Source organism: Sylvia atricapilla, chromosome 3, assembly GCF_009819655.1.
Source record: "Sylvia atricapilla isolate bSylAtr1 chromosome 3, bSylAtr1.pri, whole genome shotgun sequence".
Taxonomy (NCBI): Eukaryota; Metazoa; Chordata; class Aves; order Passeriformes; family Sylviidae; genus Sylvia; species Sylvia atricapilla.
This window is the reverse complement of record NC_089142.1, coordinates 86,492,513-86,513,818: the sequence shown is the minus strand read 5'-3', so window position 1 is coordinate 86,513,818 and position 21,306 is coordinate 86,492,513. Positions and strand designations below refer to the sequence as shown.

The 21,306-nt window shown below is 43.1% G+C and overlaps 2 protein-coding genes across 5 annotated transcripts in view; one reads left to right on the top strand and one right to left on the bottom strand.

Moving 5' to 3' along the window:
* Positions 1–2,453: 2,453 nt before the first annotated feature.
* On the bottom strand, positions 2,454–7,553 carry MCFD2 (multiple coagulation factor deficiency 2, ER cargo receptor complex subunit). Of its 2 annotated transcripts, XM_066316057.1 has the most exons (4): positions 7,442–7,553; positions 6,529–6,680; positions 5,688–5,847; positions 2,454–4,630 (listed from the first exon to the last, which is right to left on the bottom strand). In XM_066316057.1, the coding sequence occupies exons 1-4, from the start codon at positions 7,511–7,513 to the stop codon at positions 4,499–4,501; spliced, it is 516 nt and encodes a 171-aa protein (XP_066172154.1). In that variant the 5' UTR covers positions 7,514–7,553; the 3' UTR covers positions 2,454–4,498. The 2 variants fall into 2 exon arrangements, with proteins under 2 accessions (XP_066172154.1, XP_066172155.1); XM_066316058.1 differs by lacking the exon at positions 6,529–6,680 and having other exon boundaries at positions 7,442–7,526.
* An 859-nt stretch (positions 7,554–8,412) lies between these two features.
* Positions 8,413–21,306, top strand: part of TTC7A (tetratricopeptide repeat domain 7A) — a 168,136-nt gene continuing 155,242 nt past the window's right edge. The window contains exons 1-3 of one of the 3 annotated variants that reach the window (XM_066316054.1): positions 8,413–8,622; positions 11,232–11,395; positions 12,891–13,059. In XM_066316054.1, coding sequence (XP_066172151.1) covers positions 8,463–8,622; positions 11,232–11,395; positions 12,891–13,059 — 493 coding nt within the window. In that variant the 5' untranslated portion in view covers positions 8,413–8,462. Of the gene's footprint in view, positions 8,623–11,231; positions 11,396–12,890; positions 13,060–13,788; positions 13,841–21,306 lie in introns of those variants that run through there. The other 2 variants (XM_066316053.1, XM_066316055.1) reach the window with 2 other exon arrangements.

The following is a 21,306-nucleotide window of genomic DNA, read 5'->3' as shown; positions in this document are numbered from 1 at the left end:
AAGATAGATGAGCAAGCCGTGCCTGTAGTCAGAGTACTGGTGATGGTTTAGGGAAATGCAGGTTGTTGAATCACTGTTCCATATACTGAAGGGAACTGATGTGCAGTGTCCATACGCTATCTAGTGGCTCTCACGATTATGACATTTGCCACTGAATTACTCTGCTTTCACCTGAGAACTGCAGGATTAAAAAAAACACGTTAGACAAAACTGGAATTTGTGAATTTGTAACCATTCCCTAATGAATCTAAGACATTTTGAGGTCATAAGTGATTAATGAAGAAACCCAAAAAGGTCATAAAGCCTGTGTGACTGTGCAGGCAAAACTCTTGATGAGGGCTTCTAGGCAGTCCTGTCATTAACAGAAATCTGACAGGCACTGGTCAAGATGTTAAGATTTTTCTCTTTTCTGTACAGATCTTGTTCTAGATTTATTACTAAAACCCCACTCAGTTTAGGAGATCTTCAAGAAGAAGTTTAAGTATCTTCTTTAGTTGCTAGATTCTGCAATATTTTGTGAGGTAAAAGCAGATAATCTAAATATTTTAAACAGAGCACACAGTAGCCAGTAATGCAAGGCTAGACGTGTTCTCTCCAATGGGGAATGCTTATCTTCATCACTTCAGATCGTGGACTAGGAAGATGTGAAGACCACACATAACAGCATTCTCCTGATCTTCTGTTTCAGCCACGGATGTGACTGATCTTTGGTAAAACAAACAGCCTTTCTGTTTTGTTATTTTTCTGTGAAATGGAGATTGTACTGTTCTGTGGAAGCTAACACTGCTCTATAGATGAGTATTACTGTTGTGAAGGCTTTATTTTCTATATTTTTTATACATGAAACAGAAAATATTGTATTACATATATTACATACAGCCTGTGCCAGCACATTTAGGGGTATCATCTGAGCTACAACTAGCACACAAAGTAGTTATATTTGAAAAAAATGAAGTCTGATTCACCACCACTCTCAGCAATTTTGCACTTTTCTACTTAACAACTGAGAAAGCTTCCTAGACAGCTCTTAAAACACTTATCTTTAATTGTACTTAATTACATATGTGTATTTGTTTTAGGAGGCTGAGTAAAGACATGATGATGCAGGTTTCATCTTGGGTAACTTTTCTTGAACTGTTCTTTCTAGGAAAGCAGAAATTTTGCTCTTTACGCATATCAAAGGTGTCAATTTTGCTTTCCCTTTTCAGTAAGTAATTTTTCTATTTATACTTCTGGGCCTTTAAAACAAATTTAAAATAGCTGGTAAATAATGTTCATATTACCAGCATTTATCATGATTTCCAATATGAAGCTTCTATGGTACATGTTTTGTGCCACATACAACAGCAGTTAGTAAATATGCACATGAATACAACAGAAGTATATAAATGGACTTACAGGTGGTTGCAGCACACGATGAGAAAACCATAAGAGTCATGCCCTTTCATCTCAAATAAGCCCAAAACTTAGAACCTTAAGTATTGTGCTAATTTTGGTTGGCAGGGTAATTTTCTTCACAGAGGGCTAGTATCTGGCTAGTGGCTTCACAGCTAGTATTAGCCATGTTTTGGATTTGTGCTGAAAACAGTTGGCAACACAGGGATTTTTCATTATTGATGAGCAGAGCTTACACAGAATCTTTTTTTCTGCCTCTCATCCCACCACACCAGTGAGAGGTACACAAGGAGCTGAGAGAGAACAGAGCCAGGATAGCTGACCCCAAATGACCAAAGGGATCTTCCTGAGCATTTGGTGCCATGCTCAGCATCAGGGGGATGAAGGAAGGCGGGGGGGATGGCATTTGTCTTCCCAGGCAATCATTATGTGTGATGGAGCCTTGCTCTCATGACACAACCATGGGCAGGGGTGAAGGAATTCTCTATTTTGCTTTGCTTGCACTCAGGGCTTTTGCTTTAGCTATTAAACTATTTTCATTTCAATCCCCAAGTTTTCTCACTTTTGCCCTTCTGATTCTCTCTGTCATCTGACCAGGGGGAGTGAGCAGCTCTGTGGTCCCTTGCTGCCAGCTAGGGTTAAACCCTGAGCTCAATAAGCATATAAGAGTTGACAGGGCTACAGGCAACCTACTTTAAGTGCTCAAAGCTGCGCAGCTTAACCTCTTCTGCCCTCTTAGCCACTAGCATTTCCTACACTTTTTTCCAATTCAACATTCACTCCAGATCATTCAGCCTCAGAAGAGAACAAAAAAAAAAAAAAAAAGTAATTGTAACTGAAAAAAAATTCTTTTAAGAAGACTGTGAGTAAGAGAGACGGGCCTAAAAACACACCAGCAAATGATGTACATTTCTTACTAGCACTTCCAGCTTTGTGTATCCTATCTGCATGCAAAAACCCCAGCTTAATTTTATTGCTTGTACAACCAGCACAAACCTGGCCACAAAGGTTTCAAAATAAATAATTAGTACAAGAAAAAAAAAATCCAACACTCAGGCTTCATTGCACAAACATTTAAAGAGAGGAAATAATTTCTTTTACAAATGTGTTTCTCTTGTATAAGAATAATTTTGTATAGAAAATAGCTCTTTATACATTTTACAGAAATAGGCTAACATTTAGATTCTTTATTAATGAATAATCATTGAATGCATTTTAAGATTTCAGTTATGTTTCAGTCACCAAACATCAATAACACAGCAATATATCACCGCTCTAATATCCTTAAACTGCTTGACTTATCTAATATTGAATCAAGACAGTGAAAACATTTCTAGAGCCATGAGAATTTGAAAACACTCAAGTAGCTTGAAACTGTTAAATTATGAAATACTTCCTGAAAGTAATACAGTAATTTAAGTGTCAAGGAATATGAACTTAAACCTTAACAAGGCAGTATTACTTGCTCACTCCTGCTGGCTAATACTGTAAAACCCAAATTGAACAAAAGCTTTAATATTAAACTGATTTACTGTTAATGTGACCTTAAAAACATTCCTGAAGGATAGGATGCTATCCAGAAGGACCTGGATAAGCTGGAGAACTGGGTCCACAGGAATCTCATGAGGTTTAACAAGACAAAGTTGCTGCACCTGGATGGAGCAACCCTGGCATCAACACAGGCTGGGGGATGAACGGATCAAGAGCAGCCCATCAGAGAAGGACTTGGTGGTGCTGGTGGAGGAGAGGCTGGACAGGGCCCAGCCATGTGCCCTCACAGCCCAGAGAGCCAAATGTGTCCTGGGCTGCATCCAAAGCAGCGTGGGCAGCAGGGCCAGGGAGGGGATTCTGCCCCTCTGCTCTGCTGAGACCCCTCCTGGAACACTGCATCCAGCTCTGGGTGCTCAGCACAGGAGAGACACGGACCTGTTGGATAGAGTCCAGAGGAGGCCACCAAGATGATCCAAGACATGGAACAACTTTCCTGTGAGAAAAGACTGAGACAATTGGGATTGCTCAGCCTGGAAAATAGGCAGCTTTGGGGTGATTTAATTGCAGCCATCCAGTACCTGAAGGGAGCCTAGATAAAAGATGGAGTGGGATTTTTTACAAGAGTATGTAGTGACAGAGGCTAGGTTTAGATTAGATGATAGGAAGAAATTCTTTACTCTGTGGGTGGAAAGGCACTGGAACAGGCTGCCCAGAGAAGTTGTAGATGCCCTAACACTGGAGAGGGAGCACCTGATCAACCTGGTCTAGTGGAAATGTGTCCCTGACCATGGCAGGGGTGTTGGTACTGAATGATCTGTAAGGTCCCTTCCAACCAAGGCCATTCTATGATACAAAACGAGATAGCAGAAGCTACTCTAGCAAATGCTATACAACATTAACACAACAGATAAATGTAATAAAAATACTTCCATTTTCTTAAGAAAACATGGAAGGTAGATTAAGAAAAACCCCAGTAAATTAAGATATAAAAAGTGAATTTGTAAAGGACAAAAAATTGAAAAACATATGTATATGTAAGGGTATGCTAGGATGTACATGTATTTAAAAATACTCAATTTATTTGAAGACTTTTCAAGTCCATATGGTGTCATGTGGAACTCAAACATAACCACACTCAAATGCTTTCCCTCTCCAACTGTTGTTTCAAGCACCTGTACTTATCTGCAGATTTCCTTATAAATTACAGAGCAGGTAAAGGCATTTACCCTTGGAATACAACTATATGCAGTAATAATTTTAAATAGAAGATGAAGCAAGTAAGAACTATAAAACCCAATGACTGAAAACCTGAAATTTAGATGCTAATGATACTATTTAGCATTCACACAGAGCTGCTTAGGAGTTTGCCAGCTGTACCCTGTGTGAGTACTGTTGATACTTCCATGCTTCTTGATTCAAATGTGTAGTTATGTTTAGTCAAACATGGCTCTCACTCCAAGTTAGCAAAACTCTTAACACATATAACTTTCAAATAAATTCAGCTGGAACTGGTACACCTCTCCTTCTCACAGCACAGAGGTTGATACAAAACAGTAATGAGTCACATTATAATGGTTCACATTTTCATGTGGTTAGAAGGAGAAACAAACCCTTATTCCAGTGATTTTGCAAATTCTGCATAGTCAATGTATCCATCATTGTTCTTGTCATCATCTTTCAGGACATCGTCTATTAGACTAATCAGCTCTTCTTCCTTCATTGCTTGGCTATGCTCACCACCTTCCTACAAAAACAAAACCACAGTGAACAGTTTAGCAGTCTTTCCCATCTAGTGGCACATATGACAGATTACTGACAACTAATTTTTTACTAAGCTGTTCGTGTTTGGTGCCTAATTTGGCACTAAGTTTTATGTAGTAATTTATAATAACAAGCAAATTTCATCAGGTGGAAGCTTTGAAGTCCAAGTATTTTGGACTTCAGAATGAGCATTCCACAGTCAACATTCTTGGTCAGAAGTTCCAAAAGCTGAATACACAATGTATAATGATGGACAGTCATCTAATAAATGTATTCTTAATTAGGATCTTGATGTAGTATAGACACTGTAGTTTCCATACACTACAGAAACACCTAACAGTAACACAGAAGTGAAAAAAATCAGCACTGCTGCTTAAAATCAGTAAAATTCTCAGTAACACCCTTTATGGGGACACAAAGAGGTGCCTCTGCACAAGAAAGAGCCAGTCATTATTCTGTTCTTAGCTCAGTATTTTTTGCCAGAGGTTATTAGCAGGAAGTTATGCTATTCTGAATTGTAACTTCCAGAAGGTCAGTATGAGATAATGTGTTTCTATTGTGTTTGTAATGACTGGAAAGAGAAATTGAGTTTAGGAAGAGGCAAACCATAGCAGGCTCTTCTAACACAAATTTTGTGCAAGAGCTTTTTATAGTTTGTGTATACACAGCAGTAACAGTCTGAAGCTGAAAACGGTGTTATATCATATGACATTTCTACAAATTCTCGTGCCCCATTTTGGATGATTTTCCTTTCTCCCCATCCCTACCTGCCAAAGTAAGCCCCCTGTAAAATGGTTTTCACTCTGGAGCCCTTCCTGATTCTAGAGTTTAAACTAAAATGGAAACTTCCTAAAAATTGCAGTGTGACATGAAAAGCTGTGATAATGTTCATTTATAAACTCAACCTGAACTATCAGGAAAAAAACAGCCTCATTTTCAGGCCAAACTGTAACTGCACTGAAGATGTGCTGCAACTGTTCTGCTGCTTTTAGAGTCAGAACTGTTTCCCAACACACATGCCCTTACAAAACTACACCAACCTCTTTGTGGACATGTGAGATAGCAGTAGCAAGTTCTAACCCATCTAGCAAATTATTGCCATCATAGTCATGCATTTTGAAGTAATGGAGCTGCAACTCTTGTGGAGACATCTCAGATTCTGGTTTCTCGATAACACCTTCCAAGTGTTCCATGATGTGTCTAAGAAAAAAACCACAACATTGCCATCAGTTAGTATTTAATGCTCTGTTTACAGAAAATTTAGTCTTTGATCAAATATTGTATGTCTAAAAGCACCTGAACAACTAAAAGCTACAGTTTGATACAAAGATAAAGGGGACACAAAGGTTGTTTGTTAGAGGGGCTGTAGAGGCCTCTAATACCTTAGAAAGAGCTATTTCTATTTCTTCTGACCTACTTAGCGGGCTATCAAAACAACCAAAGCAGAGCCCAAAATCTCTTTTTGGCAGTTTTCCAAAGCACAGGAACTGGAGGAAGCTCTTTCCCAGTCAACCATGAAGTGTTCTAAGGAGTTTTATTTGCTGCTAGAAATGTTCCATATCTATGAAGAAGCAAATGAGAAAATAAACTCCAACTCTACCTGTTGGAATATGATTTTGTCTAAAGTATGCTGATATGGGTAAGCAGGATTTCTGTAAGAAATTCTTTATAGCATAAGTAGGGCTAAAGGCTCCAGAGAGACCTTTCTAAGTCTTGTATCTCTAGAAATTTATCAAGCATGTCTTATATCTGGCTCTAGCTAATCATACAACATTCTGAGAAAACAGGGCGCCCTAGGCTTAAGTCCAACTCGCAAAACACTTTAGAGATAAGAAAATCATTAAGAAGTAAAGTTTACACTTTTAGAACAGGAACACATACTCTTTATCTTGTACCAAATTCTTATCAAGGCGAATATTTGGATGTTGACTCTCTCCTACGTGTTCCTCAGCTAGGGCAGAGATGAAGAATGCAGCCATAGCAAAGCAGAATAGCAAATGTGTTCTAAACGTCCTTTGGGCCATTGTGATCTCCTACAAAAGGAAAACATTCCCCCCCATAAAAAAAACAATTGAAAAATGCAATCTACTTTCAGCAGACTTAGACAGTGCTTAGAAACAACCCCATTACATTTCAGAATAGAAGAACTTGCTGCATTGGAAACTCTCGGCAAGCAGAGAACGAGGGAGCTCGAATTAAGAGTTTTTATGAAGGTCCCTATTTTACTGAATTATGCAGTAATTTTCAGGGAATATCTTTTTTTAAAATTTATTTCTCATAGTTAATGGGCACACCTTAGCCACGCTTAGGTTTTCATACACCTTCCAGACGAACAAGCAACCATGCCCTCTGCCTCAGGCAGACCTGCCCCCCAGCTAGGGGAGCAAAGGTCGCTTACGGCATCGAAGCGGCTCCATCTAATTAGCAGCTGTATTACGACTGCATTCCCTAAGGGCGCACAGCTGGGAAAACGTCACGCAGCCGTGCATGTGCGCGCCTCCCGGGCAGGTGACAGGGCACGGAGCTCCAGAGGGGCCGAGCGCGCTGCCGAGGGGCAGCCAAGGCGCGGGCTGGCGGCTTCTACTCCTCTTCTTCTCCCGGGCCCAGCTGAAGCTACCCCGGCTGCACCGGCACGGCGCTGGCCACCAGCCAGGCTCCCACCCCCGGCTGGATCCCCGGGAAAGCGCCGCCGCGGCGGGATGGGGCCGGGCCCACCGCTCAAGCCCCAGCACCCCCGCTCCAGCACCGGCTGTCGGAGCGGGCGGAGAGGCCCCGCCGCCACCGGACTACGTACCGTCGGGCGAGTCTCCGCCGTGCCGCGGGCTCCGGACTGCGCGCGGGCTGGACACCATTCCCGGGACACCATCCCGGGATCACCCCTGACCCGCCGCCGCCCCGCCCGCTCCGCCGCCCATTGGCCGCTCCGCTCGGCCCCGCCTCGCCCCGCCTCGCGGGTGACGTCACCGCGCCCGGAGCTCCACGTGGAGCCCTCGCGGCGGCGCAGGTGGGGCGAGGCCACGCCCATCGCTGCGCGGGGCCGGGCGCGCGCCTCCAGGTGTGCGCGCGGGCCGCGGGTCCCGGTGAGTGGCGATGGCGGAGCTGGCGGCACTGAGGGAGGCAGTGAGGCAGCGCGTGTCCCACTCCTAGGGCAGTCTCCGGCTGTCCCTGCTCTGGATACTTCCCTCTAGCCTCATACACGAAGGACCGCCATGGTTCCTGCCCTGCTGCTCAAGTGGGAAGTGCTGTACCCTTTTCCCAGTGCCCACTGCAGGTTATATCTGTGTGTGTTCTGTGCTTCTCCTCGCACCACACACCACAGGTCTCGCTGTTTCCATACCCGACACCTACGCAGCCACAGCTTTGGCCTCTCGAGGTCACGACCCTCGAGCAAACCTCGGCCCCGGGAGCTGGGGGGAGGCTTTTGGCCCGTTCCGCACGCACCGCCCGGGTGTTTGGTGCCGAAGTTGCTGCTGGAGGAGGCTGGTGGCCGTGGCCATCAACCGGCAGAGAGCCCTGGGGTCCGGGTGACTTCCAAGCGCGGCGGTGGGGGAACAGTACTCCGGGCCCGCCTGGCCCAGGCAGGGAGCGAGGGGCCACACCGGCTCCGTGCCCGGGCGTCAGGCGAGAGGCGTCAGGGAGTGGCGGCCACGGCGGACGCGCTGTCCCCGGCCGCAGCCCTTGGGCAGGGCGTCCCGGCCGCCGCAGCCCCCGCCCCCCGGCACCTGGCGGATCCACGGCCCCGGCGGCAGATCCCGGGAAGCGCCGGCGGGGACTCCCCGCGGGCCGGGGCGGGGCGGGTCCGGCCCGGCGCTAAGATGGCGGCCAAGGGTTCGCACTCGCACGTGAAGCTGGAGGCGGAGATCGAGCGGTGCCGGGCGGAGGGGCACTGGGGGCGGCTCCGCCACCTCGCACAGCAGCTGCTGCCGCCGCGGCCCCCGCGCAAGGCGAAGGCGGCGAGGGACGCGCAGGACGCGGGTAAGCGGCGGCGGAGGGCGGGCGGAGCGGCCGCCGGTACCGACACGCCCGGGCGTGGGGCGGCCGTAGGGTCGGCTGCTCGCTCCCTGCCGCCGCCCGGTCTCGGCAGCCCCGCGCCGGTGGGCCGGCGTGGGCGGGAGCTGCGGCCGCCCCGGATCCCGGGCGCGGGCTGAGCGGCGCCGGCTTGCGGGGCGTCGTCCGCCGTCCCGTGCCTGCGCCCCGGCCCCGCGTCGGGAGGGCAGGAGGGATGCCCGGCAGAGGCGGCGGGAGCTCAGGAAGCGGCGCTCGGGAAGATCACGCTGCGCTTCCTCTTCGCGTCGGCGCTGCCGAGCCCACCGGGCAGCGTGGGGCGGCTGCCGAGCGCTCGGGATGCCGCCCCCGCCGCGGTCAGCGCCGGGGCGCAGGTGGCGGCTGCCCGGCTCCGAGCCCGCCCTGGCTGCAGCCAGCCCGTCTGGGCTGCGGCCGGGCCGCCCCCCTTTGGACAGGTCGCTTCAGCTTCTCGACACGTATCATGCTGGTTCCCTCTTGCCCCCTGCCCAGCGCTGTGCCCAGGGTGGGTGCCCTTGTGTTACCGCTCTCCATTTCCCAGGGCCACTGCTTTATATAAAGACTTCCCCATGTAAAACAAGTTTCTTAAATAGCAAGCATATTGGTACTTTTTTTCGCGTTACAACGCACTGATTTGCTGCCTTTTTTTTTTTTTTTTTTTTTTATGAAATCTTTTGTAACGAGTGAGGTAGCATAGCAGTCGGAAGTCAGCAAGTAAGTTGTAAACAGGACCTGATCCTACCCGCGGTAACGGTAAAAAGGGTTCTGCCACTGAAATCAAAAGAGCTACTTCTGGGAATAAACCTCCTTTAGGGGAGTGTGTCCAGAATATGGCCCTAGCGTTGAATCTTTCTCAAGTGCCTTAAACTTCAGGATGGGAACCATGGTGGGGGAGATGTTGGTACTTTAATACATGCTTATTTTTGAGGCTTTCCAAGTGTTTACATGATGCACATCGAACCCTGTGCTGAGAATCATACGGCCAACCTTTGAACTTTGGTCAGGTTTCAGCTGCGTTTTCCCAGGTGCAGAGATCACCATGCACTCTGGGGACATTAGTAGTTGAAGAGTTCGTAGTAGTTTCTTCCCTTGTAATTAAGAGATATAACAACAGTATGATTGCTGTAAAAACACGATTTGTTAATTTGTTGCTATGTCATTATGACTTGCTAGTTATGAAAGACTAATGCTTTGTTATTGCTACAGTGGTTCTTTCGGCAGGTTTTGTGCTTCTAGAAATGATTGTGTGTTTGAGTGGGATTTTTTTAACAGTAGTATTTGCTTTGTGAGGTTGTGTATATTAATTTCTTAATTGTCTATGATCTTACTTAATTCCTTAAGTTTGATTAAGAGATTAATGATTACCTGACAGCATTTCATTGTGTAGAAGTGATTGCTTGCAAGTTTGGGAGGAATGTACTTGAACACGTACGCTTCCCATTTTAGATACCTCTATCTGCAAACGAGCAGGAAGAGCTATGGTTATAATTTGTAGTATGGTTATAATATGTAGCTGAACACTTAAGCCACAACAACAAAAAAGTCTAAACCACCACACAGTTGATTATTATATGCTGTAAGTGGTGTATAGGTAGAAAGTGGGCATAAGGTGTTTCCTGCACTGAAAATACAGCAATAGGTATGTTAGAGTGTTTCACTCATTATCAAATTTCAAATGTTGAAACATGGAGTATATATGAAATGTGGGGCTGAGCTCTTTGGTATTCAAAGGTTTCCTTACCTGGCTTGACCCCACTAGTCTGCTGATGCAGGTACTGTTGTTATGAATGAAGGAACTGCAGAAATGGGCCTGTCATGTAAGAACTCTGAGTACTGTGGCAGATGAAACTTTTTTTTCAACACAGTTGCCACACTGCATGATCTTTCATGCTGTATCCATTGCTGCTACCTGTGTTTGAGTGTCTCTTCTGTGGAACTGTGAACAGGGATGGATTTTAATGTAGAAAGAGTTTTATGCAGCATGTTGATTACTGAGGAGGATCAGTCCTTGTGTGTCTTTAGTCATGGGTGTGTAGAATGTGTATAATTTATATTTTTAAATTTTTTTCTTTGAACTTTCAGGAAAAAAAAGGTTTTCTGTAAACTTTCAGGAAAATTGTAAAAGTTTTTGATGCACTTACTGTTATCACTTCTCCGTAGTCTAAAGTATTCATTTCATGCTTGTACCTTTGTAAATAAAAAGCATCCACTGAAATGTTTGCAAAGTTTGGTCTTACACTTTTGAAAGTGAGTTTTGTGATGAAGATTCTTTACTGTTATATTAGTGACAATGTAAAAAAAGAAATGGTGTTGCCAAAATTAAAGGATTAAGGAGAGAAAATCTTCAAGTTACAATGAAGTGGTGTTTCATTTTTCCATACGAAACATACTGTTTCCACTAGATAGAAGTTAATGGAACTTTTTTTTTTTTTTGTCTGTGAGTTCTTCCTTATCCCCTCGTTTGAGTTTGTCTATCTCAAAGGTGTGTTATGTTTTTGTAATTCTGTTTATCATCAGTATGGCAGTAAGCAATGTTTCTTTTTGTTGGTGTGTGCTTTCAGAGGACCATGGGAGTTTGCTGCTTGCAGAGGCTCTGCTGGAGGAATGTTTGAAGGAAAACTTTACCAAACTGAAGGACTCCATTCCACTGTCAGAGAAGAATGAGCCCAAGCTGAGTGAAGCTAAACAGTATCTGACCAATATCTTAAGCAGAGGGAAACTAAGAGTAAGTGGGCTCAATCGTCATAATTCTTGCCTACTGGTTACTTCTTTCATGAGATTAGTCCGATATAGGTGTGAGTGTTGCCTGTTTGTCTCCATGGATGTACAGCTGTATTGTTGGTGATACTAAGAGACTGATAATTCTTTTGGGCAGGGTTTTATGTTGTGACACTTGCTTTTTCATCGGCAAAGAAATTATGGAGGAAGGACATATCTTGTTTCTTTTTTTCTAATTGGAACGAAGCAGGATAAATACTTAGAATTTCTCTCGGGTTGTGGGGGTGTGTCAGACCCGCACAGCAGAGTGACCCTCTGCTGCTCCAGTTCTGAGGGAATTGTGGACAACTGGTTAGCACCTGATTGGAGAAAAATGTGCCACAAGCTGCTGTCAGGAACTTAGGGCTGTGTTGGGAGGACTACAGCCTTGCACTGCTTTCAGTATCTGTTAGAGAAGTAATGCTTTTATTTTGTTTTGTCTTCTGGGTGTATGGCTGGTAGCTGCTTGTCAACTCAGCTGCAAAGCTTCAGGACGGTTTTAATACTCTGCTGGTTGCTGCTTTATTGGTGTCCTTTGACACATAGTTGCATGAGTCTGTTTAGAGGTAAATGAATTACAGCAGTCTTTTCTAGACTTGTATTACTTTTGGTGCTGAAATTGCCAGGGTAGTTTAGTTAGGTCGGAAATGTATGTTATACTTTCACCATGTTGATTTCCAAGGAGCAAGGTCAGCCTATTCAGAGCATGAAATGGAAGGAGTAAGGAAGGGGGCTCTGTCCAACCCTCTTTCTTTATAGTTCAGCCTCATTAACAGAACTACTGAATTCTTCCAGTTCCTTGTGTTTAGTTTGGCTGCATGGATTGCCATTGCTGTTTCTTTGCTAATGGTGACTTAGCTACTGTTGCAGTATTGACCCAGTGTTGATTGCATGTATTTAAAAAATGGGTATGAAGGCTTAGGAATCTTTTTGTGCTTTCCAAAGTGTCTGAACAGATGTGTTTTACTGAGGTTTTACATATGTTTTCAATCCTTAAACAAAATTAATTTTAGAAATAGCAGGTGTGCCTTCTGTGTTTTTCACAGTTGCATGAAAAATTCTTTGACAACTAAAGAAAATCTGGGAGTTTTCCCACTCTTTAATTAAATATACAGAGGGGAGGGAAGCGCTTGTCTAAAAGGTGATGTTTACTGTATAGTTCAAAAGCAGGATTTTTTCGTAGTGTGTGTGTGTAGGTAATTCTGACAATGCCAGCCTTTTGTGGCTGGTGAACTGATAGAGCAGGTCAGCTGAGACCAAAGAGTTGGCTTAGAAACTATATTTCAAAACTGATCTCCAAAGTGGTTGCCTGACCTTCATTGCCTACTTGCTTTCATGAGCTTAGGCCTTGCAATTGTGAGAGGAAAGCATTCTGAACCTGCCTAATTTGTTGTGGGATACGTCATTCTTCCTGTCTGGTATTTCACCCTGTAAACACTTTTTCTCCCCCTGCTCCATTTCAGCCGAAGTATATGACAGAAGCTATGCTGATCCTAGGAAAGCTTCATTATGTGGAGGGATGCTACAGAGATGCTATCAGCATGTATGCAAAAGCAGGAATTGAAGACCTTTCAAGCAAAGATGAACCTCTGTATGTGCTGCGTTTGATGACTGAAGCCTTTGTTATTAAAGGTAAAGGACCATGTATGTATATTTGAAATATGCTGGTTTTAGGTTGAGGCTATTTCTCCAAGTGATTTGGTTGGAGCAGGATTAGGGCAAAGATGTATGCTGTAGAAAATCGTACATAGTATTGTCTGTGTAGTTTCAAACTTAAAGGCGTTATGGAGTCTTAGTCCATGGTTTTTAAACTTGGCTGGCTTGTAAAGAAAAGGTTTAAATTGGAAATCTTGTGGTAACTCTTGGCTGTAAGTCAGTGGCATGCTTGAACTTGTGTGTCCATTTTGGGAAAATCTAAATCAAGCGTTTGGCTGAATTGGGGCCTGTGCTTTCTCTTTCTAAGAGTTCATCTACTTGTACATTTCAGTGGTTTCTGTGAATTAAACAATGATGGCTCCAAGTTTTCAACTTTGGACTAAGAGAATATGTGCTTTCAGAGCAGGTAGTATATTTTTGCAATGCATGTCACACAGTATCAGACCTTATGTACAAACAGGAATCTCTCCTCCCCCTTGAAACTCTACAGACATTGAGAGATTAGAGAGATTCTAATTAAAACTACCTCTGTGGGTAGTGAAACTGCATTTCCTTTTTGAGTGGGGGAAAGGAAGACCCTTGTCAGTTTTTGACTTGGGGTGAGAAAAAGATCAGTAATCTTCTCCTTCATTTGCTTTCAGTTCCTTTATAAATGTTGCTCAAGTACTGCTACCTATCTACTGCTTTCTACTCTTTTCAGCATGTCCACCAGCTAATTAGGTGAATGAGAACTCTGATGATCAGATACCTTCAACTGGTATGTAAAAGAGTGAAACCAAATCAACCCAAAATACTGTTTGACTGGGCTGCTAGTGTTACTGATAATAATGTGAGCCATTCTGCTTTCTTTTGAAACCCTGTTTGTGCTGCTTTGCTTGCTTTGATTTTTGTTTCCTGTGGTACTGATCGAATCTGCTTCATTAATGAGCTTTTGTGGAGCAGGACTAATTTACTTGTACCTCACACTGACACTTGCATGGCGCAGAGGAGTGAGTAGTTGCCAGTGCATTCTTAGCAGTGTATTTGTGAGCAGCTCCTGGTGCACCCCAGAGTCTGAAGGAGATGCACTGTCCTCATTGTGAACCAGATATTACCCGTGGTGAGGTGTGAGTGTAATGATAACGTGTGTGTGGAAACTGATGGAATAACCCTGTTCTTATAAGACCCCTTGTACTGTGTTGACTACTTAACTTACACATGAAGATCTTGCAGGTGTTTGCCTCAGAGTGTCAGGTAATTATTTTGGTTTCTTTTCCCATGTGGTTTAGCATGGAATGTAAATACTGTGTTACCCCTGTAAACCATATGGAGTCTCTGCCGTTGCAGAGAAACCTCTGCACTGTTATGGTTCCACAGTCTTTATCCTCCATGATGATTATTTTCATATTAGCTAATATATCAAGAGTATAGTAAGTCTCTCAGTATTCTACCAAAGTTGCTGGCAAAAAAAAGTCCAGCAGAGTTTGGAGAGGACACATCACCGTTCCCTCATGCCATATTCCTTCAGCCTCCCACTCTTATGTTAGCACTTGGTGCAGGTAGCTATGGCAATAGCAGTGTAGATTTAAATTTTCATTTTAAAACATTAGTTTCCAGGCTGCTTCTGCAGGGCAAGTAACAATATGGAGTTGATTTATTTAAAATTCATTGATACTTTATGCCATGGATTTTTCTTATTCTGCTTTTTATTTTGGTATCTTTCCAGAAATTATGTTGATCCACACTATATTACTGCCTTTGGTAGAACTGTTGGTTGTTTATGCAATTTGAAACCTTCTTTAAAGAAGTTCTTGAATGTTGCTGTAGTAAATTTTTGCAGGATCGTTTAGGCAAATGTCCAGAAAAGCCACAGTCCTGTCTGCTTCAAGGTAGAAGTTAGGTTCCCCACTTAATTTCTTGTTCACATTTTCAGAAGTGGGAGAAAGCGGTTGGTTTAATAGAATATCCCTGTTCATCCAGCATTAATTAAAGCAGAACTTTGTCTCACCTCATAGTGTGAACTTGAAACTACCTCAGTTTTGTGTAAGTAATACTGCTGAGTTATGCCTGTATGTAGAATCACAGCATAGGTTCTCAAGCACTCAGGATTAGGCTGGAAAGGTCATGGGAGAAAACAGTCAAAAGGCTTATTTTTTTAATGTTGACATCTATCCTTCTAATGTTGAAAATGAACAAAAACATAACAAGAAAGATGTGGGATATGGTGGGAGATAAAATCAGTTGTAGAAATCCAGCAAAACCTAATTTCCTTCCTTAGAGCTCATTTTAATCTCCACAACACGGAAGGCGGGATATTGAAGTAAATCTCTGGAGTCTTTTTCTGGAGGTCCACAGCATGTAGTAGGTTCTTATTACAGTAAGAGGCAGTATGGATTTGCACCCTTGTGTTTGGATTGAAGAAGTTGAGCAGGGAAAAAATTTCTTGCTTGCCTTCTCAGTTAACTTTCACTCAAGGTGAGTGTTGAGAAGTAAACACTCAAGTTCTTGATCAGTGTGAGGGTTTGTGCAAATGACAAGTCACAGGAGAAATGGCAGAGAGCGCAAGATTCTCTGATGTCTCATCTGACTGCTGCTTCTTGTTCTGTTTCTAAATCCCTGCATTGTGAGGAGACAAGTTTTGTGGGCGCTGTGAGTGGAACTCTGACAATGGTTTGATTTTTCATTGTGACTAATTTTAACCTCTGGTTAGTGAATAGGTCGTTGGTTTGTACTTGTCTCCTTCCTCTCCATCCTCCATGAAGTCAATCCCTCCTTAAATTTTTGCCTCTGCTCCGTTTACATTACTGCTGGTAATCTCTGATGCAAGCAGCTCTTTGTTGCATAAAACAGGGTTGAGTAAGCAAACTTTACTTCTAATTCAATTGGGACACACTGTGGCTTTGTTACCTGGTGGTGTCCATTTGAAACAGCAAGTAAAAAGACTTCAGAACAAAATGCATTGCTGTCAGAGCTCACTGGTTTCCCTCTGTTTGTGCTTGCTGCAGAAACTCTGCAGATATCTCTCCCTTTGAAAGGAGTAAATCTTCCTGGTAGTAGGTGAGGCCATGACCTAACCCTTAAAAAGCGCTGTGTAGCTCTAGCCAGGGCTTCAGCATACCCAAGTTCCAAGAAAGAGGCTTCTGTGATGTGGCAATGTTTGCTGTGCTGCGGAGAGGAGGACGAGAGCTGCTGTAACTGAGGCAGGCAGGCTGTTGCCAGCCTGGGTGATGGACAGTCCAGCAGGGCTCGTGTCCTGTGGGTCCTGTCTTTGTAATGGCTGAGAGGGCCTTTAGCTTGCGGTCAGGGATGTGTCAGAGCTGCTGCAAGGTGACTCAGCCTTGTGCTGAGAAGCTCCTGTGTCTGTCAGGCTAGGCACTGGACTTCCTCCATCTGGAGTGGGGTAGCCTGGAGATAGCTACCTATCTGCATTTGTGCAGCAATGCCATAGGATTGCACATGGTATCTAGTTTCTAAATGGATTTCTAGGGAATTAAAGCTTTAAAAGTCCCACTGTCTTGTTTTTCTCCTTTTCTCCCTGTATTTTTTGTAATTTAGTAATTTTTGTGTTATTATTGGCCATTTGGCAACTCAGGGCGAGTTTACTTTGTGCTGCTTAAGTCTGAACTCTCTGTAGAGTCAGAAGTTGGCTGCACTGGGGTGATTCATCACTTCTTCAAATGGCGTCAGACACTGCTGATGTGAATGATGGTGTACAATACAGCCTCTTAGGGTGACTGAGAGAAGACTGCAGACTAAGTTGAAATTTATCCCTTGTAATTTTGTTTCTGGTTTTGTGGTTTTGTTCTTTAGGTTTTGGGGTTTTTTTTAATTTTAGAAAAGACATCCATTTTATCAAAATGCTACAATGTAAGCTTGGTCTTTTCAGATCTTCAGAAAGATGTGGAAGAGAACAAGGTGATATAATGTGTCTGTAAGAAGCCTTGATGGTAGCCTGCATTTTATTGTAACAAATCCAACCACAAGTCATATCTACGAGGAAATGAGACTGTTAGTGCTGTGGTTCAGAGCTATCTATATTTTGTTCTTGGACCTGTTTTAGTCATTTAAAGATGTTTGAGATCTGTGGTGGGACACTTGAAAAGCCAAAGATAAAATCTTGAGACAAACATTGCTGGATTGAGCTGCTGATCTTTAGAGCGCTCTTAAGATCTGTGAGTGATATTTCTGAGAGCAAAACCTTGAAACTAACACATGAGGGTCTTTCCTGAGTTTGATAATGATAAACAGCCTGGAACCTGCTTCCACTCTCCTGAGTTCAGCACGTCTTGTTTTGGATTATTTTGTGTTTGGTCAGTCTTAGAACAAATTGCTGAGTTTACATGTGTTCCTGTTTCTCTTGTAGCTGTATCTTTTAGAATTCAGTGGTAATGACGTCTGTGTGCTTGATATTGTTCTGCTTTCTGCCCATGTGTAATGATTGTCTTGGGTTTCTAATACTGGAAGTGGCTGTTTGGAGATTCTGGTAGTGTTCTGAATGGAGAATGTTGATATCACACAGAGATAAGCAGAAAACCTGGCCTTTTACTCAGCTGGTTTGAAAACTATTTGCTTGGTTTTAATCATGATTTTAAAGTGACAAGTGAAGCCTCAAAATTTGAATAAACGGTTTTAAACTTCTTAGTAATTCTTCTGCTTAATTAGTTTCTTATTTTGTTGGCTTGCACCACTGTTAAAAACAGTAGGTTTGCATAAATATAGGCTTGGTATTAAAATTGTTCATTCTGGCTAATCAGAGGATGTATCACACACTTGTTCATGTACTTAATTTGAGACTTTAATTTTGACGTTTGCTTGTGTGTCATCCATTTTTCTAATACAGTTTTCTACACGATTAATAATTTCCTAGGTGAGATTGTGTTCAGTTGCTTTTGTTTGCAAGTTAAAATGTAGAGTTCAAGATAGTTTTATTGCAAAGCTATGTTCTGATAAATCTACTTTTCCCTCCTCTCCAAATAATTTGATTAAGAATTTTCAGTTTAATAAATGAATTTAACTCAGTGTTTCTGATAAACTGAAAAGCTTCCTGTCATGTGTACATTTTTAAAAATTCATAGATTAAAATGGGAAAAACAAGCTTTTCTGTTTGGTTTTATTTAGGTCATTGTTGGTTCATTGAACTAAATAATAGAATTGAAAGGGAGAACTGCAAGGTTTGTGGGTTTGTTTTTGGTTTGGTTGTTTGGTATTTTTTCCTCTTTGCCTCTATACCTCTATTTTAAAGACTATTCTAGTGCTTCATCAAGCTCTTATTTCAGATCGTAAGCTACTGACTTTTCTAGTTCACTTCTTTACTAAATGCTACCAATCCCATGGTGCAAGGATATATTCCACTCAAATAATGTTAATGGGTTATTGTGTATTATTGTCTTAACTTAAGCAGCCTTATTTTAATTAGAGTTTCCTGTTAGGATGTGTTATAAACCAGGCTGTAGACCTGGAGTTAGAAAAAAAAAGTTTATTTGAAACAAAATGACTACTGGAGCATCAAAAGGGTTGGGCTAGAACCCTTTACAACAAGCCAGAGTAACAAATATGTACAGTCCTATAGGGCTCTGCTCCCTTTGGGAAACAGTATCACTCTGGGAAAAGGCCCTCCCTGACACTGTCAGTCCCTTTTATATCCTCCTTTCTTCCAGTGATTGGTGGATTTTGGATCCTGGAGATGATTGGCTCGTTCTCCAGGGTCCTGTTGGTCATTAGCAGGAGCTCCTCTGGACCAACCATTCTTTCCCTCCTTTGAATGATTGGTCAGTTGTCTCCACCAATCATGGCCTGGAGGGATGTCCTGACTGGGAGCTTTCTGTGGAGGATGAAGGTTCCATCTTTCCTCTCTCTCTGGTGTCAGCCCTGTGAACACTCCAGCAACCCTTTAACTGTAACTTTTTATACTTTTGACTGTTTAGAACTTCTAGTGACAACCCGTACAGAGTTAGGAATAGAAAGGACACTTATAAGATATATAAATATTTGTGACAAACCTGTACAAACTGGAAATGAAACCAAAAGATACGTATCGATACCCCTATAACTAAGATGTCTAACTTTAAACATTTATGACATGATGTGACTGAGGGAAAACCCCTGGCCAGCCTCTCTGCCTGTCAACGCCAGGAGCGGCCATCCCCACCCACTGAGGGACTTGAGTGGTGTTTCGGCAGAGCTGCCTCTGTTCCCCACAGCTCCCGATGTACCAGCGCCGAGGGGCAGGACAAGAGAGCAGGGAGCAGCCTTCTCAAGGGAGTGTGGCTGTATGGCTCTCAAGGGAGTCAGGGACACAAGACAGTTACACTGGCTGATCCCGAATTTTTAAACGGGGATCATGCCAAGGGGAGGGTACAATACGTCAACCACTCAGGGATAAACTGAGGAGGAGCTTTAGGAGGGACTTAGAGTCCAGGGGCCAATGGGAGAACACAGGGGAGGGGTACAGTTTGAACAACCCAATGGGGCATCGAGCAGCATAGGACTTATCAGAACCGGGGGAAGGAGCAAGCCTAGACTGACAACCAAATAGGTGGGCTAACAGGCAGGGGGTTGTTTAGGGGAGGATTGGCATAGGACATTCTGGAGAGAGACATGATTTGGGGAATGACAGATACCTGGGAAAGGAAGGAGATAACCTTGGGCAGAACCACTCACTTAAGGGGAAAATAGAAACCAGCCATTTGAAGGAACTCACAAGTAAAGAAAATACATCACACTGTTAGCTTCTCTGCAATGAGATTTTTGTCCACTTGGTTTTTGGTAAGTGAGATCATAGTATCAAAACTGCAGTGATCTGGGATACAGACACTCTGGAATGATTTTGAGTACCAGTAGTTTGAACAATTTCAAGTGCAGATCAATTGAGTTTAGAAATACCATACAGTTTTGTAGGGTCATAGTTTATTTCATAAGCTTATTTTGAAAGTGAGTTTATGCTTTTAACTTCTTTTTGTCGAAAGCATTTTTAATTCAGGTCATGTTTTATAAACCTTTTAATGGACTGTACATGCGTTTTGAGTCTGTCCCTTGTTTCTGAGGGCATAGCTCTTTTCAGGATGTCTTCTCATTTTTGCAGACAGTATTTGGAATACTGTTCCCCTTCTTCTATGCCAACTTCCCACCTCCCACCCCGGGTTATACATGCTCTTGTGCTTGAGATTTTTACTACAGGATAATTTTTAAGAGGTTTTGAAGTTCCTTAAGAAAAATTTGCTGTAATACCTAAAAATAGATGGTGTGTATGTATATCTTACTACGTAAGAACATACCTTGTTTTGTATGTACCTTTGTCCACTGAGACAAGTGTAGAAAATGGATTGATGGAAGGTTGATGATATTTTTTCTGTGCTCAAGTAAGTAGTTTGCTTTATATTCTCCTTAGGCACTAATGGAGCAAAGTAAAAGTACATTGTAATTGCTCATGTCAAGATAAAGATGATCCATTTCTGTATTGTTGTTTAGAAGCCACATGACTACATGGAAAGTACTCAAATCTGCTGGTGGTAAAAAAAGAGGGAACTCAGATCCTTCCTCGCCTTCTTCTAGCACAGCTGACCCCACTCTCCGTAGAGGCTGAGTTTTCATCCTGCCTGCATTGCTGTTACTGTCTGACCTGAGGGTGCTGTGCTGTGCTGTACCCATTTGGCAGAAATGGGCAGCAGGTTGTAAGATGCAGGGAAAAAAATCCTGAGCCTGAATTCCCTCCCCATCTCTCTCCATTAGTTTCAGTGTCAAGTGTCATGTTGCTTAGGCACTGTTGACATTATGGCATATGTACCATAGGATTACTTGAAAGTCTAAATCTTCTATACTTTCATAATCATGTTTAAACCAGAAGGGTTGTTACCTGAATATGTCCTGACTTCCCAGGCATCCCAATTCACTATTGTCTGGAACCTGCCCAGCATGGAAGTGAGGACGCTGACTGTGGCACTTGGGTTCATTGAAGTGCTGAGAAGGGTGTCTAGAACCTTCGTAAAGACAACACCACTGTTCTTCATTATCTTTAGGAAATCTTGTTGATCATGAAGAGTCAGCATTATACTGGGTACAAAGTTGAGATGAGAATAGCGTGGGTTTGGGTGACAGTTAAGGAGAAAGTCAGCTAAAACTCTGATTTCACTTTTTTTCGATACACAGATATAGCTTTTCAGTGGTAATAGGCTTTGTGACAATGATGAACACTTGCCAGCATGCAACTGTTAACCTATATGCTGCTTTGAGATTATATATTTGCTT

Excerpts from the sequence above, each read along its gene's own strand:
- MCFD2 (XM_066316057.1), bottom strand. The coding sequence starts at position 7,513 with ATGGTGTCCCGGGAATGGTGTCCAGCCCGCGCGCAGTCCGGAGCCCGC. Across the intron at positions 6,681-7,441 it reads CGGCGGAGACTCGCCCGACG|GAGATCACAATGGCCCAAAG; the intron begins GTACGTAGTCCG and ends TTCCTTTTGTAG. Across the intron at positions 4,631-5,687 it reads TCTCACATGTCCACAAAGAG|GAAGGTGGTGAGCATAGCCA; the intron begins GTTGGTGTAGTT and ends TTGTTTTTGTAG.